Source organism: Cheilinus undulatus, linkage group 16 (assembly GCF_018320785.1).
Source record: "Cheilinus undulatus linkage group 16, ASM1832078v1, whole genome shotgun sequence".
NCBI classification, from domain to species: domain Eukaryota; kingdom Metazoa; phylum Chordata; class Actinopteri; order Labriformes; family Labridae; genus Cheilinus; species Cheilinus undulatus.
Window position 1 is genome coordinate 11,274,153 of NC_054880.1, and position 26,826 is coordinate 11,300,978.

The 26,826-nt window shown below is 39.6% G+C and overlaps 1 protein-coding gene across 1 annotated transcript in view; it reads left to right on the forward strand.

Annotated features, from left to right (window-relative positions):
• LOC121524364 (POU domain, class 2, transcription factor 2) overlaps positions 1 to 26,826 on the forward strand; it is an 83,000-nt gene that overhangs the window by 45,643 nt on the left and 10,531 nt on the right. Inside the window, 8 exon segments of the mRNA XM_041809722.1 lie at positions 17,037 to 17,099; positions 17,233 to 17,261; positions 18,489 to 18,545; positions 21,540 to 21,680; positions 23,141 to 23,434; positions 23,612 to 23,726; positions 25,327 to 25,418; positions 26,481 to 26,738. Of these exon segments, the coding sequence (XP_041665656.1) occupies positions 17,037 to 17,099; positions 17,233 to 17,261; positions 18,489 to 18,545; positions 21,540 to 21,680; positions 23,141 to 23,434; positions 23,612 to 23,726; positions 25,327 to 25,418; positions 26,481 to 26,738 (1,049 nt within the window).

The window sequence follows — 26,826 nt, forward strand, 5'->3', positions numbered from 1 at the left end:
TGAAGAGCAGTCATAGCTCGTCATATGATTAAACACACAAACTGAGGTTTTCAACAAAAGGTGTAGGAAGGGATAGATGGAAACTAGCTTGGCCTTCAAGAAAACTGAGAAGTATTGACAAAATGGGACATAAAAGCAGGAGGAAAAGAATGATGTATAGAACATATCCAAGGCTGTGACATATAGAAACAAGGTCCAGCTACAACAGACACAAGATGTATGCTCAGTAGGGCTGCGTGAAGGATAAAGTGATATAGGTTTGAAGTGGAAAATGCACATAAAAGATGCCTCACTTTTTCTTACTAGTTAAATGTTACTGTTCTTTTGTGAAGTAGTGTGTGAGAGATAATCAAAAAACTTGAGCGATGATTAAAAGAAGCAGCAGGAGCAGTAACAGACTTCTTCCTTATCTCTTCTCTGCTCTGTAACTTTACTCCACCGACCCTATAACCGCAGCATTTCGGCCATTTTAAGCCTGTTGTGCCGAGCTTGTTTGTACGTGTGTGTTTGTGCGCGTGGTGTCTGTGTGTGAAAGTGTGGTGGTGCAGAGAGAATGGACCCTTATCCAATTTGTACTGGTCAGTAGTGTGAAATGGCGGTAGGTCAGTCAGCCAGGCAGCGTGTGTGTGCGTTTGTCTCTATCTGTGTGTGTCGTAGTTGCACATAACCCTGTGGTGGTCCAGCATGTGCCAGCGGGCTTTCATCTACAGCCAATGCACACATACACAGAGAATAGAGCACCTGATTATGGTTGAAATAATAAAGACATATAGTGTAAGCCGTGATATTATAGTGAAAAGTATAATGGCGTCATGCTGGCATCCCCACACACATTCCACCCACGAAAAAAAGAGTTTTTCCATTAAATTGGTCGTTATTGTATAGTCTACCCCCTATGGATCTGATCCATACAATGACACATACACGCACCTATTCTTTCTATTGTTGTTTATAATTATCTCCGCACTGGATGCCTGTAATTGTGTGTGTTCGTGTGCTTTTTTTCTGTATATACTGGACGTTTGCTACCTTAACCTCACTGATGTGATTATTTTCAGTGTTTTGATTATCCTTGTCTATATTTTTAGTCTCTTTGGAATAGTAAACCTTGGCGCTTTTTCATGATTTTGATGTGAAATACTTACTTTTGAGCGTAACAACCTTGATTTACCTCAAGCTTTTATTGGGATTTTATTTTCCAAGGAATTTACTCGGATCAAATTTAAAATTACCTTCCATTTCCTGAAAAAATCAAACCCAGCGAAGCACAGATGGATGTATCTAATGCCGTGGAAAGCCTCTCCTGATCAAACCTGTGGTCAAACAGCAGGGCAGCGTCTGTAAAAGGTTACGCTCTCCACATACAAACACGTAAAAATACACTCACACTCACTTAATGACTCACAGAGGCTTAGAAGCACCACAGTCATTGTCTACACCGGTAATTGAGTATTTTTCTGTATGTGTGTCTTTGCGTGTGTCCATGTGTCATTTGGTGAGTGAACATAAGTGGGTCTGGGGCGGTCTGTTGATGGAAGGAGTGTAAAAATAGAGAGATAACAGCCACTCCGGAGCGAAAGAGTTGAAGGAGGAGGGGGGGGTCAGAGCTGGGTGGCCTTGAGCACCCTTTCTTCCCTACAGTCGTCGTTTTCATCTCTTTCTCTTTTCTTTTTACCTACATGTCTGTCTATGTTTCTCGCCGATTCGTTCGGCCTACCTCGACAAAATGGAGTTTGTTAAGTGGAAGGCGGCGACTACGACAACCAAGGTTTAGATGAGGGACTGGAAAGTTGGGGGGCTTTGTTTGATCCCTGTTTGTCTGGGAATACTCTGGAGAAAAGGGTCTGATCTGTTTTTGCAGAAATCTATGTGACAGATTGCAGGGGGATCATGTTCCACAACTCAAGGAGGCCTTTTACTGCAATACACCAGAAAATTATTAAACAACATAATTAATCTTAAACAGTAAAAAAAAAAAAAGGCGTAAATGTGCCCATTCCCTCTTCTATCAAGGACACGAGACTAGGTAAAAGTGTAAGGCTTCTACCCAGCTTCATCGTTAACAAGAGCTTATTAACGGTTGTGAAAATATTTATTTTCACTCTGTTAAGTCCAAAAGAAACGAACACAGCAACCAAAAAGTGGGTCTGCTACAGCTGCTCAGTCATCCTCCGCCACACAAAGCACCTTTTTCTCTTCTTTTACAGCTCAAGAGTCGAAGCATCGAGCTTTGCTTGCACTGAGGAATCAGGATTCTTGTGGATCTGTAATGTTTCACCGGTAAAGGATTTCGGGGAAGAAACACTGCAGCCATATGTGGTGTTTGGGGTGTTTTTTGTTGTTGTTGTTGTTGTTGTTGTTGTTGCCATATGCTGCCAGAATAGTTTGTTAATCCTGGGGGAAACTTCACATTCCAGTTGCTCTTTTACAAAATAAAAGCATAAAGGAAATCAACAGCTAGAGTTTTGTAAATGAAAAATAAGCATTGAACCTGAGTAGATATTTTTAGTATTGTATTGTGAAAGATGGAAAATAATGCACTTTTTATGTTTCTATACACTTCCTGTAATAACCAGCCTCCCAACAGAGAAAGTAAAACAGTCTAGCTGTAGACTCGTGTGTTAAACTGCATTAAAGAGCATAAAAAAGAAGTCACTGGTCTACACCGGCCCTCTGCCCCTGGTTATTCTGGGAAGTTGGGTGCACTGTACAGAGGCAAAGGGGGGGGCAAATCATATCACCTACCTTACCCCCTCGTCTCCCCCTCTCTTTGCTTCATCCCATCCCTCCGTCCCCCGAGGTGATTTCAGAACCTGCATCCCCATCCCATCTTATCCCCAAATTCGGAATCTGCCCGAAGCGTCCTGATCCCCGCCTGCTGGAACTGAGGGCCGTCACGCTCCCAGATTAGGGATTTCTGATGCAACTCTGGTCAGGACAGCAGCTCAGCCCTGCAGCTTGGGATTGTGTGAGTTTGTGTATTTCTTTCGTGCATATAGGTGCATTCACAGCGCAGCACGTGTTTCACTTCCACATGTGTATGTTGGAGAGGGAAGTCCTGCATCCGTGCTCACTGGTGGTAAATAGATGCTGCTCTTCCTACCTGGGCAAAAACAAGAAAAGGAGTCGCAGTTTTATAAAAGAAAAAGAAAGGATAATAGAAGAGGTAAGGGTGTGTTTGGAGGGTGGGGTGAAGCGGGGGGGCCATAGGCAGCAGTCTGTGGCCTCTGCAAAAGGGCCTCTAGTGTGCGTGGGTCCGGCTACCCCCTCTGAGGGGCCCCGATCGATACAAACTCAGAGCAATAAAGCTTTCCCCCTGTCATCTCCGCAGAATACAAAGCAGAGCGGGGAAGGGAAGAGGGGGAGGGAGGGTGAGGAGGGATAGGGTGGTGGGGAGGGAGGGGGGGACTGTTCCGCTAGCCACACCAATTTCCTAACCCCCCTTTTTTCAGCTCGCCTCTTCTTCTTTTTCTCTCCCCCTTTTCCAACCCCAACCACAAACCACCTTACCCTACACCTTTTCCTCTCCCTCCTAATACCCTCGTCTCCTTCTTCCTCCTCTTCTTCTTTTCCCATCTTGCTTGCGGCGGCCTCAGCCAAAGCGAACAGACTGACAAGCTGCCTGTATTTTATAATTAATGCTGTTTGAATAAATACACTTAATAATTCATCGTTGTTATTTAAGGAGAGATTGATGGATTGACCGAGAGAAAGAGTAAGAGAGAAAACAGAGCAAAGATCAGGTGTGGAGGGAGGAAAAAGTGGGAAACGGGCAGTGAGAGGAAGCGAAAGCAGCGCAGTAGAAGGATAGTGGGGTTTAAATTGAGGGGGGTAGGTGCCTGTAACAGAGGATGGGGATGGGGTGACGGCCGTAGACGGAGAGGGGGGAAGGGAGTAGAGGTATTACGCTGAGCGAGAGATGGATGTGTCGATGGAGAGGAGCTTGTTGGGGAGAATACAGAGGTGGTGGGGAAGGGGGTGTTTAACGGGACAGGAAAGGAGAGGACAGGAAGGGGTAAAGAGGTCAAATAAGCGCTCTGTTTAATTGGGAGCCAATTTAAGTCAGGTCCAATCGATAAACCTGTAAACCTAACCGTCTAACAGCGCGCAGCACGCACCATAGATCACCCAGCATCCGCGGCCGGAGGAGAAGGTGGCCAACTGTTTTCAACATATTTCATTCAGTCATTCATTCCTTTGCACTTGTGGATTTGTGTATGTCATCAAACCTGGGCTTTTCTTTTGCCTTCAAAGACTGAGACTAAACGGTGTCTAAAACAGAGAAGAGGCTTGATTTTTAGATCAGAGAGAACACTATATATTGGGATTTTCACCCTGAATCCAAATTGTCTGAACATAAATATCCCTGCGGTCACACGACAACCTCATAACTCCAAATTGAAGGATAATATGATCTTCTTCGGGGAGAGAACATTCTGCCTTCCCTGGACTTATGAGATCCTTTCAGCCGCCACTGAATAAATGTGATGGTCAAGCTGGAAGGGAGGACTCAGAGTTAGTCCACTGGAAAATCATACTCCCAAATTGTATAATTTTAATCCATTTTGATTTGTCTCTCTATGCTTTGAGGCAAAAAATTTGGCCTAATTAATTAAGCTATATCAATCTAAGTCTGTCCTTGGAAAGCATAGTACATTAAGTTTAGGCAGAGTCCTTATCATAATTCTCCGAACCAAAAACATCGATGGGACATTAAGGTTGGATCAGATGTGAACTCTAATTTCACAACGCTCTTGTCTCTGAGGCTTTTAGCCGACATTTTTTTCTTCCTTTCTTTCCTTTTCGAAACCTCCTTCCTCATCGCCCCTGTCTCATTTTTCGGTCATCTTTCTGTCCACTCTGTCCGTTCATTTTGTCATTGACTCTGTTGCTCACAATCTGCCCCCCTCCCTCCCTCGTCCAATCACTCACACACCCCATCAAGGCGAGGCCGTGTGTCTTTGTTAGTCCAAATTGTCACTAGCTTCTCCTTCCTGTGAGAAAGCTCGGTCACACTGCAGTGGACTCATTTTATATCTTCTCCTTCTAGTTTATTCTCTGTTTTTCTCTCCTTTTACCTTTAAATTTTTATTCTCGTCTTGCCGTCATGTTATAAATCTCAGCTTTCTTGTGTCTCTTGTTGTCCATTTTTGCTAATTTATTTCCTCTCTACTGTCCAAGCATCTCTCAACTCATTCACTCTCTTCTCCACATTTTCTCTCCTTTTTTCCCTTTAATTCTCTTTTTCAGCACCTCGTTATTTTTCCACCTTCGGCCATTTCCTCCAGATTCCTAATTTTTTTTTTTTGCCTGTTTGTCATTTTCTACTGTATTCATTCTCCATTTCTTCTCCTCATTTGTTTTTGCCCCTCGTATCATGTGTCTTCCCTACTGTCCCATCACCACCCCTTCTTCGTCTCCTGCCATTTTCAGTCTCCTTACTCCCTTGTTGTCATCCTTTGAAACCGTCTCACTCGTCTCCCAGCATCAACCATTATCTCCAAATAATTCCTCTAATTTTTAGTATCCCTTCGCTGTTTTTATTTCTTTTGCTCATTTGCTTCTACCCCCAAGATCCTCCTTCCTTTCCCTTGCTTAATAAACTCATTTTCTCCTCCATTTTTTACACCCTGGTGAGGGGATATTTTTGGCAAAGGAGGTAACACAGTGGCCGTTTCCTCCTTCCCCCTTGTCCTTCCTTGCTTTATTTCTCTGTTTCCATCCCTCCATCCCTGCGTCGTGCTCCTCGGGGAGGGCAGTAATAATGGTGGAGCGAAGGAGAGAGGGAGGGAGGTGCGATTATTGTCTTGTCGGGAGTCAGAAGAATCGATCGGCACAGAAATATGTGGTGCGAGAAAGAGGTACTGTATCGGATATAATAAACACTCCAGAGACATATTCGGAAAGCGCTCGCCCTCGCGCACGTTCTCATAAGCTGCACGCACGCACAGACACTCGTATAATCACTCTCTGTCTCTGACTCACACGCACACAAGTACAACGTGTGCATAAACTCATACAAACACTCTTACACAAATCACCAAAGAACAACACTGTGTTAGTCATTCACTCTGGAGAGGCAGCTACAAAGAAGAGTCCTCTGTGAATACTGTAGATGCATGAAACGAGTCACTTATGAAAAGTATCGACTCCTCAGCATGAGTATTATCTTACACATCAGCGTCAGTAAACCTGCGTGGGTGTACTGAAATGTGTGTGTCCTGGAGATATTTGGCCTATTTTCAAATGGGAAGTGGTTTGAATTTCTATAGAAAAAAAGAAAACACTTTTCTTATGCATTAGAGTCCAGATTTATCCTTGAAACACAATCTTTAAAGCCTGTTGTAGTTAAATATATTTAGTTATTACATTTTATTACATCCAAAGCTGTAAAAAAGACACGTTTTTAATTTGAGTGCATGTCATCTCATCCAAAATGTCATTAAAAAAGTCCAGAATGATCCTTTAATGCTGGTTGTTAAAGTGTAAACATGAGTGCAGACATTAGCATGCAGCACTTTGTTTGCCTCACACCGGAGCTGCAGCTCCAGCCAGGGAAACATGTTTATTTTTAATGATTAACACTCTCGCAGGTACACACACAAACATATGAGAAGCGCACACACGCATACACACATGTGGACACACGCGCACACACTGATCTTTCATTGCTGTTGCCTGGCAACGGGTCTGTGTGTCCTGTGCTAGCAGAGCACTGTCCAGTGGTGCCATGACCGCTGCGGCTGACCACTACTGAAGGAGAAGGGGGGGGCGGGCAGAGAGGAAGAGGAGGTGTAGGGGGAGGAAGGGGTGAGGTGAAGGAGAGATAGAGAGTCAGAAGGAGACAGATTCAAGCCAGAGGTTTGCAAACATTTAATTTGGCAGATTAACAGTTGGCTGAGGCTGTGGTTAAAGCCTGCAGGAAGATATTTAGAGGGTAATTTTTAGAGTTTCCCTATATAGTCTCAAACATTACCTTAAATAAGCTGATATTAAAATGTATTCATTAGGGGTCAACCAGTCACTGGCCTGGCCAATTACTGAGGCTGATATTTGGCCGATTATTGGTATCTGCACTTTTTTTTTTTATATACAGATAATCAATAAGGTTGATTAACAAAAGTGCCATACTTTGCTTCCACTGCAAAGTTTGTCTCCCCCTCTAGCTTTATCTTCACGCTCTACAGTCTAACCAAATGTCCTTTATAGAAAACACATTCTGATTTACTAGTTGTCACATGAGTATTAGCCAATCAGCACTTAAGCCTGGGTGCCACTGTCACAGGAAGTGTATGGTATCACTTCCTGTTTGCCTGCTACTACTGTTCTGCTCTGTGTTGTTTCTCATGAGTGAGGGCTAAATTGTTTATTTTTATAATTTTTGAGGGATCATGCATTTTTCTTTTGCATAATTAAGTACATTTTTTACATCATAATACATTTTATTTAACCATGAAAAAACGTATTCTGATTAAAAATCTCGTTTTTTAAGAGTTCCCTGGGCGAGATAGGCAGCAGCACGGTTTACAGAGATACAAAGAGCAATCGTACACTCTACATGATACATAGACAAAATGCATTGACCACATAATAAGTTAATCAAAACATCTGCAGCCAGATGTGTCTGCCTTCGAGTCATTTAGCTGTCTCTTAAAAGCATCCAATGAGAGCAGATGATCAAGTCTTTTTTTCAGCTCATTTCAGGCAGAGGGAGCAGAAAACTTAAATGCCTTTTTCCCAAGTTCTGTTCTGGCCTTTGGGACTCTAATATCAGTTACTGATCTCATGAATTACTAATAATTGGTATCAGCCCTGCAAAACCAATATCAGTCTACCCCTTGCATTCATACAAATTCTGATACAGGGTGTCTGCAGGCTTTTTAAAAGTATTAAAAAGTCTTAATTGCAAGACAGAATGTCTTCATTTTTGTAGTTTTGATTTTTATATTCATGAAGAGGTTCATGAACATTCATATTTATGATTTATTTTGATTTGCCCATTTATAAATTATTTTTCTCTTTAGGTGGCTTAAGTAGAAAATCTGACCTTCCATTATCAGCTACTTTTTGGTATCAAATCGGGGAGTTTTCTCCCTAATTGTCTAATTTTAAAATCCTCCAAGAAAGTTACACAAGCATTTTCTTTCTATCTTGCAACATTTTTGTCTTAGAATCAGCAATGTGATGTTTAGATTTCTGCAAAGTATATTATTGAGATTATTCATTCAAACAGTCCCAAACATAAAAGAGTGGTTATGTGGACTAAATGTAGCATAAAGACAATAAGCAGAAGTAAAAATAGGACATTAGAATTCTTTTAAATAATGTAAAGTTTGGGCATAGGTACTTAAACACAAAGTTTTAATGGAAATATGAACTTTGATTAGGGATGCACAATGTTATCAGTATTGGCAGATCCTAGCTTAAAATATTCTTTATTGGTATTCCATCCATTCATCAGTTTTCTACAGCACTTATCCTGTTAGGGGTTGCGAGGGGTTGGAGCCTATCCCAGCTGCCACTAGGTGAGAGACGAGTTACATCCTGGACTGGTGACCAGTTAATCACAGGGTTGACATACAGAGACAAACAACCAGGCTCGCTCACACCTACGGCCAATTTTGAGTCATCAATTAACCTAACAAGCATGTTTTTGGTGGTGGGAGGAAACCGGAGTACCCAGAGAGAACCCACACATGCATGTTGAGAAATATTGGCACTATGTCTGAATAGGTTTGTGGACTTTTAGGCAGGATCAATAGACCGATGTCAGCTGAAGTCTTTTTCCTCTTTCATCCTCATTCCTTAGACAAAAGTGTTGTGAGGACCAAATGTTGTTTCTTTTTTCACTTTTATGCTTTAAAATGTACAGAACTAAAGTTAGATCTAAACTACATATCTAAATATTGGTATTGGTATCTGTATAATAAATCTTTAAATATCGGCATATGTAGACAAAATCCAGTATCATGCATCCCTGCATTTTTCTCATTTCTCCTTTTTCTGTCTTTGCTTTAAGGTAATCTAATTGAGTTTTGAGGACTCATTATTTCTTAAATCGTAGAGTGTTGCAGGGGCTTGCTATTACTGCACGGTTATTTCAGGGAACACCAGATACCGTCTTCTAACCTTTCCCAGAAGCTAACATTTTCTCTTTCCAAAACTATACTCCACTAATGAGAATGATCTCTGCCATTGTGTTTCTCTTTCGGCAAATCTACAAGTAACCTCACATTTTAAAAGAGAAAACAAAAAAACTGCAGAAGGTGAAGATGAGCTGTGATGAGAGACAGGATGTTGGAGATTAGATTTGACAGAGAGAAAAAGGGACAGAGAGGTGCGAATGGAGGAATTAAGGGCAGGAAAACAGGTAGAGGGGGTTTAGATGGGAGAGGGGGAAGGTTAGAGAGAAGTTCAAGAGAGATGGTCACATTATAGCGGAGGGAGAGGAGGAAGGTAGAGAGGAAATGAGAGGGATCAGAATAAATCAAGAAATGGACCAAGTGAGGGAGAAGGAGCGGTTGGAGGTGAGGGACAAAGTGAAGGAGGACAGATGCTAATAGGGCAGAAGAGAACACGGACTGATACACTGGTTTTTATTCGTGCTGGCTAGTATGGGGGCTAGGTGTCAGCCATCTGTACTGGACAACTGTTTCCACCAAGTGCTGGTTTCCCAAATATGCCAAAAAATAATGTTAAGGTTCTTGATTTGTATTGGTGATATCTTCTGCTGAAGGACTTGTTTAAACCAGGATCAAGGGTGAGCAGTGAGGAGGAGTGACCGTAGCTCTTTTATATTGTTTTATATTGTTGTATTAAATGTAAAAGGTTCAGTGGTATAAATGTGGGCACAATCAAGTTATAAACATAAACCATCCTTGCCATTGTAATATGAATATATATCATGATATAAAACATGTATATTTAGAAGCATTATGTGCAATTCAGTCACATGAATATCCAACAAGCATTGAAGCCTTTTAACTGTGGCTTTGGAAACCTGCATTATATAATGCAGAATATAAAATAACATACACACAGTAGGGTGACACAATTTGGAAGTATAATTTCTCTGTTGGAGCATTCATTATGGAGAACATGCTGCAGTAACTTAATGCTGCTCTGTTATCTATGCAGCAGCCTCTGTGCTCATTTAAAGCAGAGTGTATTCTCATTAAATGCAGCCAGATGTAAACACACACAGCTCTGTTGTCTGAGTTTTTTGGTTGTTTTCAACCCATGTGATGGTCATTATAATGAGACATGACAAATAGTCTTTTCAGATCCATTGTAGGCAAGAAGGTGTGAATTTAAACCACCAAAATAAGAGATGTAGTAATCCTAGACAAGTTCTGTTTATCATAAAGTATATATTGGACATGTGTTACAATTGCTTACTTTAAAAGTTGGTGTTTAGCTTTCATGTTTTTACTTGATCTTATTAAAGATTTGACTTCAGGACTGAATATTGGCTAGAACTTGTCTAAAATAGCTCAGATGGGTCTGAAAGAGTTTATTATCAAGGGAGTCTTTATTATTAAAGACCTGCAGGAGTACTGCGGTGTTTGAATGATGAGTTGTTGTTACCATGCCAAACACACCTCTGCAAAGATCTTGAAATCATCAGGCTCCTGTGTGCAAAATGCTTTTCATTTTTGACGTCACAGATTCAAATTAATGCCTCATCTTTACAGTTCCTCTTTTTAATGTGATAACTAGCATGAATCAAAAACATCAGCTTAAGTAGATTGTGTCCAAAGAAATGGAAACTTAAACTATCATTTATTTTCTGTGTCAATTCTTGTTTCAGCAGCTCATTAAATGTGATTTTTATTACGGTTCATTCAGATATAGTGTGTAATACAAGTACATTTTCTAATTGCAATTAATTTCAGAATTTCTGTTGTCGTGATTTATCCCCTTTTGGGTTTGCATTTTGAGATTCCATGATCCGACACTGCTGTTTCATTTTGGATTTTTGTTCTGTCTTAAACTGACCCTGCGTCCAAAACCACACACTCATTGGGGCTTTTGTCCTTTATTGTGATGGGAAAGTTGAAGAGAGACAGGAAACATGGGGAGAGAAAATTGGGGAGGACACGCAGCAAACAGTACCAAGACCGTAAACCAATCACCGCAACCACTGCACGGAGTACTACAGTCCACCAACTGACCCAGAACAGAACCCCAAAAACATCCCTGTAGCTTAGAAGGAAGAAGGTGAAGTCGCTTAACCAAAGTTTAATGAAAGGGACATCAAAGCATGTGATTTATCTATGTTTAATGTTTAAAAGTAACGCACTAATTATGGGTCTGAGTTAATCGTGATTAATGTGATTGATCTGGACAGCCCTCATTTTTTACATTTCTGTCATAATTCACAGTCTATTAATGCCTATGACAAAAAAGTTTTCTTCACTTTTGATGGAGCAGAGGTGGACTTATTCAACATCACTTATTCAACATCAGGGAGATGTTGCATTGATTTAATCTAAAAAAAGAAAAGAAAAAAAAACATGCACTAGATATGGATCTTAATCCCGCTGCATGTAATGCTGACATCAATTAATATTGATATTAAAAACTTAAGTGACAATTCATCAATTATGGGTGTGATAAGATATTATTTGTAGACAGTGATGTGACGTAGGAAATAATAAAGTAATTGCATTTGAGATGAATCTTAAAAATGTTGAAAAGTCTTAAGCTTTTAGTTTAGGAAGTACATTCCACCAGCTATAATTGTTAATCAACAATAAGTGTGTTCAAGTATTTTTTAAAATTCAATCTAAACATTCATACATAAACTGAAGCTTCAGCCTCTTTTTGAATTGTTCTTGTTTTTCACGGTCGATTTAAACATCTTCTATCACAGCAGCAGCAGATCTGCTCATTGATGCCGTGTGTGTGTTTGCGTTGTAGTGAATGTGACAGGGGACAGGTGGAAAAGGCAGGCAGCTTGTGTGTGTGTGTGTGTAACAGCGAGGCACGAGGTGGCTGGGACCATGTGCCTGACCTCTGACATCCACACGCCAAACAGCAGGGCAAACCCCCCCCCCCCCCCCCCCCCACCTCAAACACACACACACTAACACAGACCCACGCGCCGTCTGTCACCGGCCCCTGACAGGCGTGACCGAGGCGGGGTGGGTGGGCAAAAGAGAGGGAGGAGGGAGGGGGTAAGTTTAGGACCCCTCCAGCCATCGTATTCCCCCCTTTTTACCCCCCTCTCTCTCTCTCACTTATTCCCCCTTTTCTAATTCCCTGACAGTGACCCTGCACCCCCCTCTAACACTCACACATAAACGTAGGCACACATGCAGGCTGGCCGTGTCAAACCAGAGACAGATACATCATCTGCCCACTGGCCTCTCTCTCTTTCCTTCTCTTTCTCCCTCTCTCTTTCTTTTTTATTAGTGCTGATATGATGAGTAAAGACGGGCGGGGTAAACTTTGAGGAGGGGGGGTCTTCCTTGAATTTGAGCGGCTGCTGCTGTCAACTTTGCCCCTAGGGTGAAGATTGTGCTGGGACGATGGCCGCATATAAAAAAAAGTCAAAAATCAAATGTGTTGGTACAGCTTTCTGTGACATTTTTTTTTTTTTTTGAGTCATAAACATATTTTTGGAAGCTGAGATAAGCATGTAAAGAAGGTGTTAGAGCTTCATGAAGCTTTTATGTGTTCTGGTCATCTGTAACATTTAGGGGTTATGGTGTGTTTGATTTGTTGGCACATATGAGGCAGTGAGGATGGATGGCTGGATGAAGGGGGGTGAGTGGTTGAAAGGCCCCATGGCCAGAGGGGTTAGGGGCAGTTATGGGAAGGGGGGAGTGAGATGATAGAATGATTTTATGGGGTCCCTCCCTTCATATGCTGAGAGGATGAAGGAGTCTGGAATAATAAATGTGTGGAGTGTATCACATTTAACCCTGTGTTTGAATGAAATGGATCCAGCGTTTAAGGAAATTGTATTTTTTAAAAAGTGTGTATTAAAGGTTTGTGCAGGTGGAATTGTAGCTGGGCTTGTATTTGTAGTAGTAGAAACATGGCTGATGGGTGTAGTCATCGTAGTAGTGTCATTGTTGTATTAGTACTAATACAGTTTCCTGTACTGCAGCATGGAGGCAGTCAGTCTGATGTTTGTATAAGACATGTAATGATAAATGTATGGGTAATAACATATTGTTTTATTTTTATAATAATTTAGCTGCAGCAGACTCATTACATTGGCACATCAGTGCTAGAGTGGGTTTTAAATGCTTTATAGGTTTTAGGAAAGTAAATAATAGAATATCTATCAATAATTGGCTTTTATTTGATTGATTTTCCTATAATATAAGGCCCATGAAAAAAATCATCTTACTGGATTGATTGAAGGTCACAATAAATGTTTTGTAGCTAGTAAATTAAGTTTTTGACCTTATAACCTTGGTATTAATTGTTGTACCTTTTAAACATCATTACACTTTGAGAGTTTCTCCAGTTTTATTTTGGAGAGCACATCTTCAAGCTTTATTCAATCTTGAGATGTCACTGAGGGCATGCTCTTAATGGCAATGATGTCAAGAGTGGTGCAGCACAATTTGGTATTTGTGCGCACTTGCATTTATATTGGACAATATTGCAATTGTGGCATAATGCAAAAATGGTATCCTGAGTCTACTTGCTTGGTTATCAAGAAAAATGTAGAGAATAATGAAAGTTTTGAAGTGTGTATTTTCAACTCAAAATTTACAAATGTGAAGTAGCATTAAAAACTGGAAGTTTTTGTTCTACCGCTTTAAAAATAACTTGATATTTTTTGCAAAAAGTAAAAGTTTCTCTTGAAGGGGCACTATTTTAAACTTGAAAGCTTCTGCAGGCATTTTTTGTAACTGCACAGCCTAATGTTGCACATGTGATTAGATTATTTGTGCAGCACTAGGTAAGAGTACATTAAAACAGACAAATGCAATACAGAACAAGCCAGGAAAAAATGAATTGGCATAAGCTCGTGAAAAAAGGGCAGCAACACCAGAATAATCAACAGGAAGTGTTCCAAGGATGTTTCCACACTTGTAGTGTTTGCTCTTGGAACTCCAACTATTATCTAGTGGTGCTGCACAATTAATCCAGTGACAATCGTGATGCCAGGCTATGCAATTACATAATCAAGGCTGCAATCATTTCGTATGAAGTAAGGAAAAGCTTGTATATTTTGGAAAATTTTAAGTTATTTTGAAAGCTCTGCTGTAAAAACTTCAGGTTTTGTTTTTTTTTAATGCAACTTAATGTTTGTATGTTTTAAGTAGAGAAATATAACTCTTCAAAACTATCATTATTATCTGAAATTTCCTTGATAACCAAGCAAGTAGACTCAAGATACATTTTTGTATGATATTGTAATCCTGTATAATTGCAACCACACATCATTATTAAATGGTACAGCACTTTCATCCAGTCACTTGAGTGACTGTTGGGCAAAGCTCAGTAAGGATGTGAAATATTATTGGAAATTTCCCGACACAGCTTTATAAATACAAAGCAAATAATGCCTGCCTTGTCTGCTAATCAGGCTGCAGTATGAAACTGTTCTTTCCTGCATCCTTAGGAATCGATATTTTGTATTAAAACATTTTAAGTCTTACTAAAATGATTCAGATTGAGCAGACTTGTGGATGTGTGAAGGGCTTTGAGCCGCATGTACTCAGGCAAAGTTCTGGCAGATCATTTCCAGTAGGGTGCTGCCACCATCTGGATATTATATGTAACTGCACCCCTCTGCTTTCTGAGGGCTCATAAGGAATATCGCCACTTGACTCTAATTTTAAGTATATGATCTTTGGTTAGTCAGGACATCATATTCAGCTTCAGACGGCCTTATTTATCAGAAAAGGGCGATTCAGTTTCACAGCCTACCCAAGACAAAATAAGAGGAAACAAAAACGGCCACTGCAGAATTTGAACAATCACGTGTCAGTAACAACAGATCAGCAGATGCTCAGGGTGCCAAAAAATTGCAGGGTAGACTTCTGCTGGTGATCAATTTTGCATATCTGATTAGTAACCTAATTTTTCCTTCTCATTAGTTGTCACTTTCTCATAATTGATCTATTTATTTTCCTCTTGTCTCTTAAATTAACAGAAAAGTTCTCAATTATCTTGTAGATTTTACTCATCATGTGTGCTTTTTCAGTCCAAAGGGTATAAAGTTATAATATTACCCAAGAAGAGTTGTATTATGGTGAATGATAGCTGTGGTTTTATCAAGTGTAGATGGATTATTATCCTCCCTGAAGACACATGAACCTCATGCAGACAAAAACTTGCAAACCAAACCACAAACAGCTGAGGATTTATGCTTAGGTTTTACCAAGCAGTTTCAAACAATAAGGCTGAGATGAACTGAGGTAAAGAGCGTAACACAAGGCTGTAGTAGTGTTTAATCCAAGATGGCGGTGGCTGTGGTGCTGAGTAATGTCTGTTGCTCAGGTAAGCACTTCCTCTGGCTTGCTCCTCTTGGACCAATTACTTCTGTGGTCCCAGAGGTCACCACAAACAGAGGAAGCTCATCCAGATATCTGCTGCAAAAAGCTGATTCTTAATCCCAGCCCCGTGTCCCAAGTCTATAAAGTTTATATTTAAAGAGCTAAATTAGAGCACAGCATCATCAGTTTTGTTGTTCTTAAAGTTTTTGCTTAGCAGGGTTTTTATCTTGGTTGTATGCAGGTCATATTGAATGAAAACAAGGTGAAATTATCAGCAGGAGTAATTCTCAAAGTTCGTAAAATATGACTTTTAAATGCATCTGTTTTATCTGAACTGTAAAAGGAACTGAGAAGAATATTTTGCTTTTATTATAATGAAAATGATATTATTCAGTCAAGCTTTTTGAGAGTTTCAGCAGGTATCTGGAGTCAGACAAGTTATGAGGTAATAATAGAAATAGGGTTTTATTTTGACCTTGTATTGTCAAAGCTATTTGGAATAAAGACACTCAAATATTTTGAACATTTTTCTTGCAAACATGTTTCTTTTTGAGTTGATATTTGTTTATTAAACACTGTTTGTATTCTGTGTACATCTGAATGATGAAAAGCAAGTGTGGTAGTGGATGTAAGATGTCAAGGACAGTGTAAATGCAAAAAGATAGAAAATTTCTGTTGTTATGTGAAAGTTTTTTTGTTGCAGATATGTGTAATTCATTTACTTTTCTTTCCTTAACATGGTTTATTTTATTACAATAGTGTAAAACAACTTTGTGGCCAGCAGACAGCATTCATACCGTTCAGTTAACTTCTGATTAACTTGCACTAGTCTGTGTAGTAAAAAATAATTTAAAGTTTATAAAACTCCTGTGGTTGGAAAAACTATACAGCAGTGGGGTGATATACTTTTAAAAAATTGTATCTTTCTTTAAAGGTCAGTCTTAGCAGGTCTTAGCTATGCTTTTTCTTTCAGTCCCACTGTCTGTCATCCAGGTATCAATAAAGCTTCAACAGTTAGATATCTCATCACTACTTAAATTCTGCAAGTACAACCAATCTGGGAGGAGTGTTGAGGTCGGAGTCTAGTCACTAAACAGATGCATTTTCTGCGAATGTACCTTGCAGCCACTCTCTCTAAACTCAAATCTGAAAACTTTTTTAGATTTCATCTTTAAAAATAACAATTTGAATTAATTCATGCTTTTTTTATTTGAACGTTATTCTCCAGAAATGTACCATTGTCACAGATAGTACATTTTTATTTAAATACTTTAAATAATTGCAAATATGGAAGGAAATAAATAGCGGACTAATAGTAACCATGGATTTTCATTTTTCTGTACTTGAATTTCACTTTAACTCTTTCATTCTTCAGTCAGTAACACACGATATGCCTCCAGCTCAAGTAGGATCATGTTGGATTTTTCTCTATTATTTCAAGAGCTATGAATTACAGCATGGTGGTCAGCATGCATTAAGTGTAGAGTTATATCACAGTGTTTTGAACTACTTTCTGATATTATGACCATGTACAGCCCTCTGATGAATCTGTCTGTGTGTTTCTTGCAGATATCAGGATGTCTAAAGCAGAGGAGGAGAAGCCTGGGGCTGAGTATCCAGGGGACAGTTCAGGTAAAGACATAGATTTTACCTCCATGTTTCTGAGTGAATGTTTAGCTCTTTTACCTTTTTTATGATTGTTCAAAACACACACTCAATCACGTGCACAAACACAGTCTAATAACCTTGACTCTCTGTGTTTCAGACTCAGACAGAAACAGCCCTGATCATAAGGTAAGTTTTTACCTCTGTTACTAGCATATCTGTTACCAATAAATTATATGCACAGTTAATACAGCTCTTACCCCGACCTGTTTTTCTGACAGTAAACAAACAGTCCACTCAATATGTAAATTAAGGAATTCAATTTGCATTCTTAATTAATGCCGCATGATGTTAAACATCATCATGAGGCCACGCAAGTATGATATCTATAAATGGAGCTGCAACTGCAAGCTCACTGAGGCAGAAAATTCACACTTGACATGCATCATTATCCTGTCACCTGACAAACATCCCTCTGATTAGCATTCTTTTTAGACTGCAGGACTTTACATCTGTGCCAGCTTTGCCTTGAATCAGTACTGTGTTCCATTAAACTCCACCAACCCTCCAGTATTCAGCTTTAGCCTCTGACAGAAGGTTTAAGAAACTCTCATCACTCAGCAAACCTGCATGGAGAATAAGTGGTGGCCTGACTATAAATATTTTTTGTTAAACCAGTTTATTTTAGTCGGTAGAGCAGGCACCCATAGACAGAAGCTACAGTCCTCAATGCACTGGTCGCTGGTTAAACTCCTGAACCTGGCACTTTATGATGCGTGTCTTCCTTCACTCTCTCTCCCATTATTTTCTGTCTCTCTTCAGCTAAACTATCAATTTTAGGGGAAAAAACAAACTACAGAGTGTCAAACACAAGTCTAACCATAAACAGTGTCAAACTTTTTTATTTGGATAAATTTAATCATAAATTAGAGTCAAAAAAGAAATCAATTTATAAAAGAGAATTAAAAAGAATAGCTAATGCATGATCAAAATCCAACTTTTTATGTAAAAGAAACTCAACACAATTTGGAAGTGGTGCTAATGTAATACACAGCTTATAAATGTGTAAAACAAAAGACATATTCTGCAGATTACACATTAAAGAACATGTTTTGCTTGAAAACGTCTATTTTGAGAACCTAATAAACCCAACTGTTAATCACAGAGTAGTGCTAAGCCATCTTTATGTATCTTTTCAGCTACTGGTGGCATTATAATTATCAGTAATCATCCTGTTTCTGTTACATGATATACTGTGTTAGGTTTAATCGCCCCTTTATGGATATATGATTTACTGAGAGCACAGTGACAGGCATCGCAGTGACGTGTTTCAACCTGAACTGTCGCCAGATGATTTTGTTGTTGTCTGTGAATGTGCATGATCCTATCTTCTTACTCATGGGGGTTTCGCCTCAGGTCCAGCTGATGAAAACCAGCCCCTTCAGCGTGTCTCCCACACCAGCTGGTAGCAAGGTGAGACAGTTCTGTCTGGAGTGTGTGTCTGTGTGATTGTGCTGTTAAGTCAGTTCCAAATCAGAATGTCCCATAATCGTAGTTATCAGCAGAGTCAGTACCATCATTTCTTTATCAGTTTAAGCTTTATGTTTATAAATATGTCAGTCATTTTTTAACATTTAGTTTAGAACTTGATTCATCTGAACTTAAAATAGCTTGTACACAATTCTGCACATGTAAACAGCCTTCTTTAATTTAGTCACATAGTTCCAAAAACTATATGGACAAAAGTATTTGGCCACCTGACCATTGCACCAACGTGGACTGTAATGATATTGCATTCAAATACATGTACTTTAATATGGAGCTGCCCCGCCTTTTGCTGCATTAACAGCCTTCACTCTTCTTGGAAGGCTTTCCGCGAGATTTTTGAGTGTTCCTAGGGGAATCTGTGCCCATTCATTCTTTAGAGCATTTATGAGGTACACTGATGAAGTCCTGGCTAGTAATCTCCGTTCAAGTTCATTCCAAAGGTTCTCAATGGGGTTGAGGTCAGGGCTCTGTGTGGGAGAGTCAAGTTCTTCAACACTGAACTCATCAAACCATGCCTTTATAGTCCTTGCTTTGTGCACTGAAGCACAGTCATGTGGGAATAGAAAAGTGCCTTCCCTAAACTGTTGCCATAAAGTAGGAATCATAGCATTGTCCAAAAATGTCTCGGTATGCTGAAGCATTAAGGTTGCCCTTCACTGGAGATAAGAGGCCTAGACCATACCCAGAAAAACAGCCCCATACCTTTATTCTTCCTCCACCAAACTTCACAGTTACCAAAATGCAGTCAGGCAAGCAACTTTCTCCCAGCATCTGCCAAACCCAGACTCACCCATCTGACTGCCAAACAGAACAACATGACTCGTCACATCACAGCACACATTTCCGCTGCTTCACAGTTCACTCTCTGTGTGCTTTACGCCACTCCATTCAATGATTGGCATTGGACTTGGTGATGTGGCTTACATGCAGCTGCTCAGCCATGGAACCCATTTCTTTAAGCTCCTGCCACAGTTGTTGTGCTTACATTGATGCCAGTGGAAGTTCAGAGCTCTTCAGCTACGGAATCAGCAGAGCGTTGGTGATTATTACATGGGATGCACATTAGCAGTTGTTGACTCCGCTCTGTCATTTTCTGTGGTCTTGTTCCTACCTGCTTTCACTTTCTAATAATCACTTACAGTTAATCGTGGAATGTCTAGCAGGAATTAAATTTCCCAAGCTATCTTATAGCAAAGGTGGCATCCATCGCAGTACCACACTTGAAGTCACTGAGCTCTTCAGAATGGCACATTTTGTATCACAAATGTTTTCAAATATAGACTGCATGGCTAGGTGATTGATTTTATGCACCTATGGCAATGAGTCTGATTGAAACACCTGAATTCAGTAATGAACAGGTGTGACCAAATGCTTTTGTACATGTAGTATATCATCATATTAAACATATGATAAAATCGGCAGGAATTTAATTATTCCAGTGGAATAATATCACTCTTATTTGATTTTTAAGTCATTGCCTTGGAAGATAAATATCGCTTTGCCATGGTTTCTCACACACAAACAAGCAGAATGTGAAACTAGCAGTAAATAGCATAGAAATCACACTGCCAACTAGCTCTGAAGAGTGACACAGACACACCAAAGCACAAGTTTGTAGTGCCGATGGTAGCATAAGCTGCTCCATTGCAACTGTGAATTAGATTCTCACAGGAGTATAAATCATTTCTAATAGTGCATTACCGGCTTTGTAGGTTTGCATGCATCCCTGCATGTACAGATGTGATTATGTTTGAACATGTGTGTTGACATGAATGAATCTTCTCTAGCGCCGGAGGTGAAACTCCTGTGAGCAGCTCTGAATATGCAAATCCCACACCTTTGTCCACACCTCTCCGCTGAGGATCAAAGCATTCTGAGATAAAAAGGCAGAAAGAGAAAGGATGTGAACGAGGTGATGTTGAGTGATAGACATACAGTAAAGATGCAGCCCGGTGCAGCAGTGATTGATGGATAATGACAGCGCTGTGAGCAGGTAACGACAGCTGGAAGTCAGAGGTCAGCAGCTCAGGAATGTTTCTGACACCCTGAAAACGAGGACGATTGACTCATCCTTCTGGACAGATGACCGGCACTTACTTTAACCTGTGAATCAGCAGTGAGACGAGGCTCGAGTTCAAGTCCAAGTCAGGGAAAGGAATTTTAATAACATTACAATTATGTCGTTTATGTTTTTCTTCTCAAGCTTCTACTGGCAGAGGAACCTGTACCTGACTCCATGTTTGTGAGAGCAGAAACTGAATCATAACTTCAGCTCTTATTGTGTTTGTTTCAGGAGCTGACATTTAGAAAGTGAAAGTAGATATAAACTAGGAATTAACTCAACATCTGGATTCAACATCTGGATCGTCTGAATGGGAAAGTTTGTTAAAATCACAGCATGAGAAAGAATTTGAAATATGTGCTAGCATTGTTCATTTTTATGTGTCCACTAGGGTTGTCACGATAACCTAATTTTATATTTTTATGTGATTATAGCAAAAACAAAATGATAGCAATACATTTTTTGGACACCAAGGCTACAAAAACCGGCACCCAGTACAGATTTATTTCTTAAATTTATCGTCCAGGTTTGAAGCAAAACTCTGGCACTCATTTCAGACAGGGATTGTGTCATTTTAAAGCATGTGGGTCCAAAAAATATCAAAGTATTGAAAATTCTACAACCTTAGCTCTGGCCTTGAGTGTGCTTGAGATAACCTTTACTTGAGCAGAATAACTCAACAGTCTAAAAAGTCAGATTGCAAGAAGAAGTAGTTGGCTCTTATGCGCTCTAAAATTCAAGTTTGTGTTTGTCGTTGTATGAATGTGACGCAGCATTGTGCTTAGATAACCCATTTATTGGACACATATGGTTTAAAAAGAAGATTCTAAGATAAAATGTCCTGTGATCTACTCCAGGTAAAGAGTGAAGAGAGCTCTGAGATGACCCACAGCAACATCGCTCCTCCTGCGCCTCCCTCCCAACAACAACAGCAGCAGCAGCAGCAGACCCAACATCACCACACACAGCTGATGCTGGCTGGCAGTCAGCTGGCAGGGGTGAGACAACAGATCATAATATGCAAACAAAATGCAGATTAGGCTGAGAAAGTATCAAGGATGCTCATGTATTGTCTAACTGGTAGCTGAGTGTAAAGAAATAAATATGTCCGCATTTCTTTGGATCCTTGAAAAGTCTTAAATACTCTTAGATTGAACATTTAAAATTTAAGGCCACAAAAAGTAAAAAAATAGTCAGATTTTTACCAGTGAGGCATCTTAAATTTTGAAAGGTGCTTTGACTAAGACATGTCCTTATCCAATCTTTTTTTTTCAAGCCAACCTTATATGATTTTAATCATCTTCCTCCACAGATTGTTTCATATATATTCTCCATAACTCTTGGAAATTCACTCACTGTGATTTTATAAACTCTGTACTGTTGTGAAACACAAGTCCAGTTCTCTAAAATCACAACACCAGTTTGCCCACTTATTTTAACAGGTCATCCTTCATGAAAAGCATTATTTTACTTTTTAATAGTTCAACTGCTTAGAATCAGCTCATCGCACTTGCAAAAATGTGATGTAATAAATATTGATATACTGTATATTGATAGAATAGAGGCATTAAATGTGCCAGAAATCATCAAATTTGTGCAGTTATGACAAAAAAAATATTTTGCCCTATATTATTTGACATTTCATAAACAGTTCATATCATAAAATTTAGCCCGATCTGGTTTACCAAGAAATGGAGTGCCTGTTTATCTGAGGTTAGTTGGTCTCAGTTTCACTGTCGAAAGTTGTAGGCTTTACTCCAGCTGATTTCAGCTATATGGGTCCACAAAGAAGCAGACCAATTTTTGTTTTTGTTTAACTTGAATTTAACAGGTAAATTTGCCATAAGAAAACATCATAATGCTGATTTGTAAAAGATATAAATGCAAGCTTTGTCAGATTTTCTTTGGAGAGGTAATAATTAATAACTTTAAAAAATAACAATAATTTGCAGATATATTTCAGGAGATTGACAACTTGTAATGCTGGTTGGCTTTGGTGACTGCAAAAATATTTGTTGCTGTCAGTTTTATCCACAGTGTCAAATTCCATCAAACACAAGTCAGAAATATTTACTTTGAGAGCATAACTTCCCTGAAGTAAAAGCAAACACCTGCAGAATGTCAAGTTCAAACCTTGATGGGAACATTTTTTACAGTAGTGCTGAATTCCTAAGCCATATTTTTGTAAGTTAAGTGGATGGCTTTTCTTGCTTGTCTTGCTCTGGCATGCTTTAACTGTCCACTAACAGGTTCACCTGCTCTGTTCCTGGAATGCTAAGATAATGCTTCATTTTGTTTCTTCCCTCATTTTCTTTTTGTCTCACCTTTTCTCCTCATTTTTTCCTTTTTACCATTTCATTTGTCAAACTTCTTGACCTCGTCTTGCATCCCTTTTTCTATGTCTTTTCTGCATGTGCACATCTACCATCACTCTATCCCTTCTCCTGCCTTCCCTCAGCTTGCCGCTCTCCTCCCAGCTCAGCAGCAGCTCCTCCTTCAGCAGGCTCAGGCTCAGCTCCTGGCGGCTGCCGTTCAGCAGTCAAACGCTGCCCATGCTGCTCACGCTGCCCACGCCGCTGCACAGCAACAAGCCAACCAGCAACAACAGCAGCAACAACAACAACAGCAGCAGCAGCAGATCCAGTCTCAATCCCAGCAGCAGCAGCAAGCCAAACAGGAACAAACTGTCCAAGCTCCGCCTCCACCGCCACCACAGCTGGCCTTGTCACAGCCAATCCAGCTCACTGCCCAGGTATCAATAGCCAGCACTAAAACAAATGCATTTTTAATTGCTTTAACCACTGAAGAAAGTTTATGTGTTAGAGTCAAGTATTTTCGCTTCACATCTAACCGAATAAAGTATTTTTTGATAGCTTGTTAAATTAATGCAGGGAGTATATAGTGAAAGAAGCCTTTGTGTCTGTTGCAGGACATTCAGCAGCTGTTGCAGCTCCAGCAGCTGGTTCTGATGCCGGGTCATCCTCTCCAGTCTCCTGCCCAGTTCCTCCTGTCTCAGCCAGCACAGGCCCAGCAGCCGCAGCAGGGTAAAGACTTAACTCTGGTCCTCAGTCTTCTGTCAGAAACAACAGAAATAATCCAAAAATACACTATTCTCTATAGTTTTTATGATACATACGTTAAGACTGCATAGATCAGCCTTTTTTATTATTATTATTAGTATTATTTATTTATATTTTATTCAATCTCTTAAACCGTTGGAAATCATCACCTATCATCATCTATAGATGCTTTATGCTAGGGATTCACTGAAACCACATTTTTCCAGACGGAGTTCAAGAAATGGTACTCACGGGAACTGAGTACAATTATAAGCACTTAAATAATACCTTATCTGCTCTTTAAGTTATTGGTGCATAGTTATAGTAGTATATAGTAATAGATTGTTATCTGATCTTTTGATACAGATACATATTTACATATTCAAATAAATCAAAAGAATTTAAATATTATTTCATTTATTGGACCTTTATTTAATTCTCAGAAATCATTGAAGTTTCACTCATTATAGTTAAAGTCAGTCACAAGGAAAATCTGAGACAAACCCGAGTTTCTGTTGCAGTTTACCACTAAGATTCTCAATATGGTGCTTAAATATGAGTGATTCATCAAGCCAGATACCGAGATATTTATACACTGATACCCTTTCAATAATGCTTTCCCTGAGTGTTTAAGTCTATATCTCTAGCTCTGGGGAAGATCATAAATTTCATTTTGCTTGCAATAAGAGCAAGTTTGAAAGTTATAAAAGCGACAGTTTAAAGCATATTGCAGTTTCTCTACAGAGAGCTGAGTGTTTCTAGCCATCAGTGACAGCTGGTTTGTCATCAGTATGAACAAAGTTCTGCCTGTTTATTGTTGAAGAAGTTTTTCCCCATCTAATTGTTTTGCTTTACTGGTTAATTGATTGTATTCTTTGGTTTATTTCATAGAGTATACTGTCTACACCTTCTCTGTATATAAAATGGTATGAGATATGTTGTCTTGTCTGAAGTCTTTGGTGCTATAAAGGTAAAAATAGTATTTATAGATGAGTCGTTAAGTTTAATAACTGATTTTTCTTAGGGTTGCAAAGGTCCAAAGGGTTCCTAGGAATCAAATATTGGATAATTTTTTGTTTTCAGTGACCACAAATTGCAGCAAACCCCTGCACAGTCCCACATAAACAAACATGAAACACTCCGTATTTGTGCAATTTGGACAGTGCTCTCACTTTGACTCAGAGAAGTTTTTGGTTAAAAACATGACTGATGATCTTAACCTTTTTAAAGCTAGTGCATTTGATATTATCATTAAAATAAAAAATATTGTATTGTTTCAAACACACTGTGTGGAAAAGTATCAAAATGTGGACAAATTTCAGTCTTGCTGAGCAATCAAGCAAGTTTTAATCTCAACTACGGTATTGGTTCTCCACAATCCTGAAAACAAAACAATCACGATTGAATTATCACTCTTTCAAATGCCATGTTATGCTAGTTCTGTGTATAGGTCTTGCTTTGTGTGGTAAATGTTTCACTATTTTTCGGCATTTTATCAATTGCTTGTTGCAGAGTGTTCAGAGTGTTGAGTCTGGAATTGCAATAACTGCACGTGATACAGAATTTATTTATTTATTTTTTCCAGGTTTGCTCTCGACACCAAATCTGATCCAGCTACCTCAGCAAAGCCCAGGAGGACTCCTGACAACCCCTCCTCGTCTGGGACTCCAAGCACAGGTAGAAAATCTGTTTGTGTGGACACAGGTGGGCATTAGGAAACAACAGAGTTTAACTGTAGGATAAGTGTGCCTTTTTTTGATGCAATGAATAGACACTGAATCTCTGCATCACTGGTGTCTGCTAGACTGACATTTACTATCAAACGGCATCTTCTGCAGAATACAAAACACACTTGATTGCTTTTAGCTCTGCTCTTCTTTAGAAAACACATGCAGCAAATCAGCTCAGTAGATAACAATATAGATCTCTGCTGCATCAATCTGCATGATTTTGCTGCCAAAGGGAAACCTACTTAATTCAAAATGTATTCAAAAGCATGTTCTTTGCATAATAGACACAGTTTGGAAGTCCAATGAGAATCTTGAATCTTGCAGATATATTCACACATAAGTCGCACAGCTCACCTTGCATCCTCAGCCTCTAGCTTCTATAACATAATGTATGAATGCAACCTCACACATCCAGGGGCCGTTATAGGTTTCTCATTAAGCTGTGATGAAGTCATGTCAAACACAGCTGAGAGTGTCTCATGCTTGTTCATGTATTTTATGCACAGAGACAATGAATGTAAATGAGACATGCTGCAGCTGATGTCATGCATGATGTCTGCTCAATTACTTTATATTCCCAAAGGTCACAGGTTGCATTCCTGCTCAGATATGCCTATGTGTCAGCTGACCCAATGATGGCAAAGGTTAAACTCTGTTCCCAAATATTTAAATCAAAGCATGTTTACATAAAAGGGAAGCATGTTTTTTATGTTGTCACAACACCCAGGGTCAAATTGGGTTTTAATGCTTATTTCCACGCTGAGATACTCATCTGTATTCACTGAACAGTTTATTTCAAGTCCTGGAGAGTAAAATAGACCCTTATTTTTATTCTGAAAACACTTTTCATAACCTTGAAAACAGCGTTATTTATCAGTCGACCACTGTTAAATACAAACACATGCATGGTTCAGACCTTGGGTTTCTTGGGTCTTTGATGCTCAACCTCAGCTTTGAGTTTTAAGTTTTGATAAATATTTTTTATTTCTCCATTTTCCTAACTGTACAGAGGGAGAAGAGCAGTGATGTTGGTGGAAGCAGTAGTGCTGCCTCTTTAGTTGGCTCCGGCGGCAGCAGCGGCGTTGGTGTCGTGACGTCTGTAGGAGCTACCTCAGCTTCCAGCAGCTCCATGGCCTCTTCGCTAGCGTCAGGTTTGACTCCTGGAGGTCATGGCGGTCACATGGGGGAGGAGCCCAGCGACCTGGAGGAGTTGGAGCAGTTTGCTCGCACCTTTAAACAAAGGCGCATTAAGCTGGGATTCACCCAGGTAAAACAGAGACACAAGTGTGTATGTGTTTCTAAACAGGCAGATGTCTCAGGTCAGTTTCTGATGCTGTTTTTTTTTTCTCTCTCTC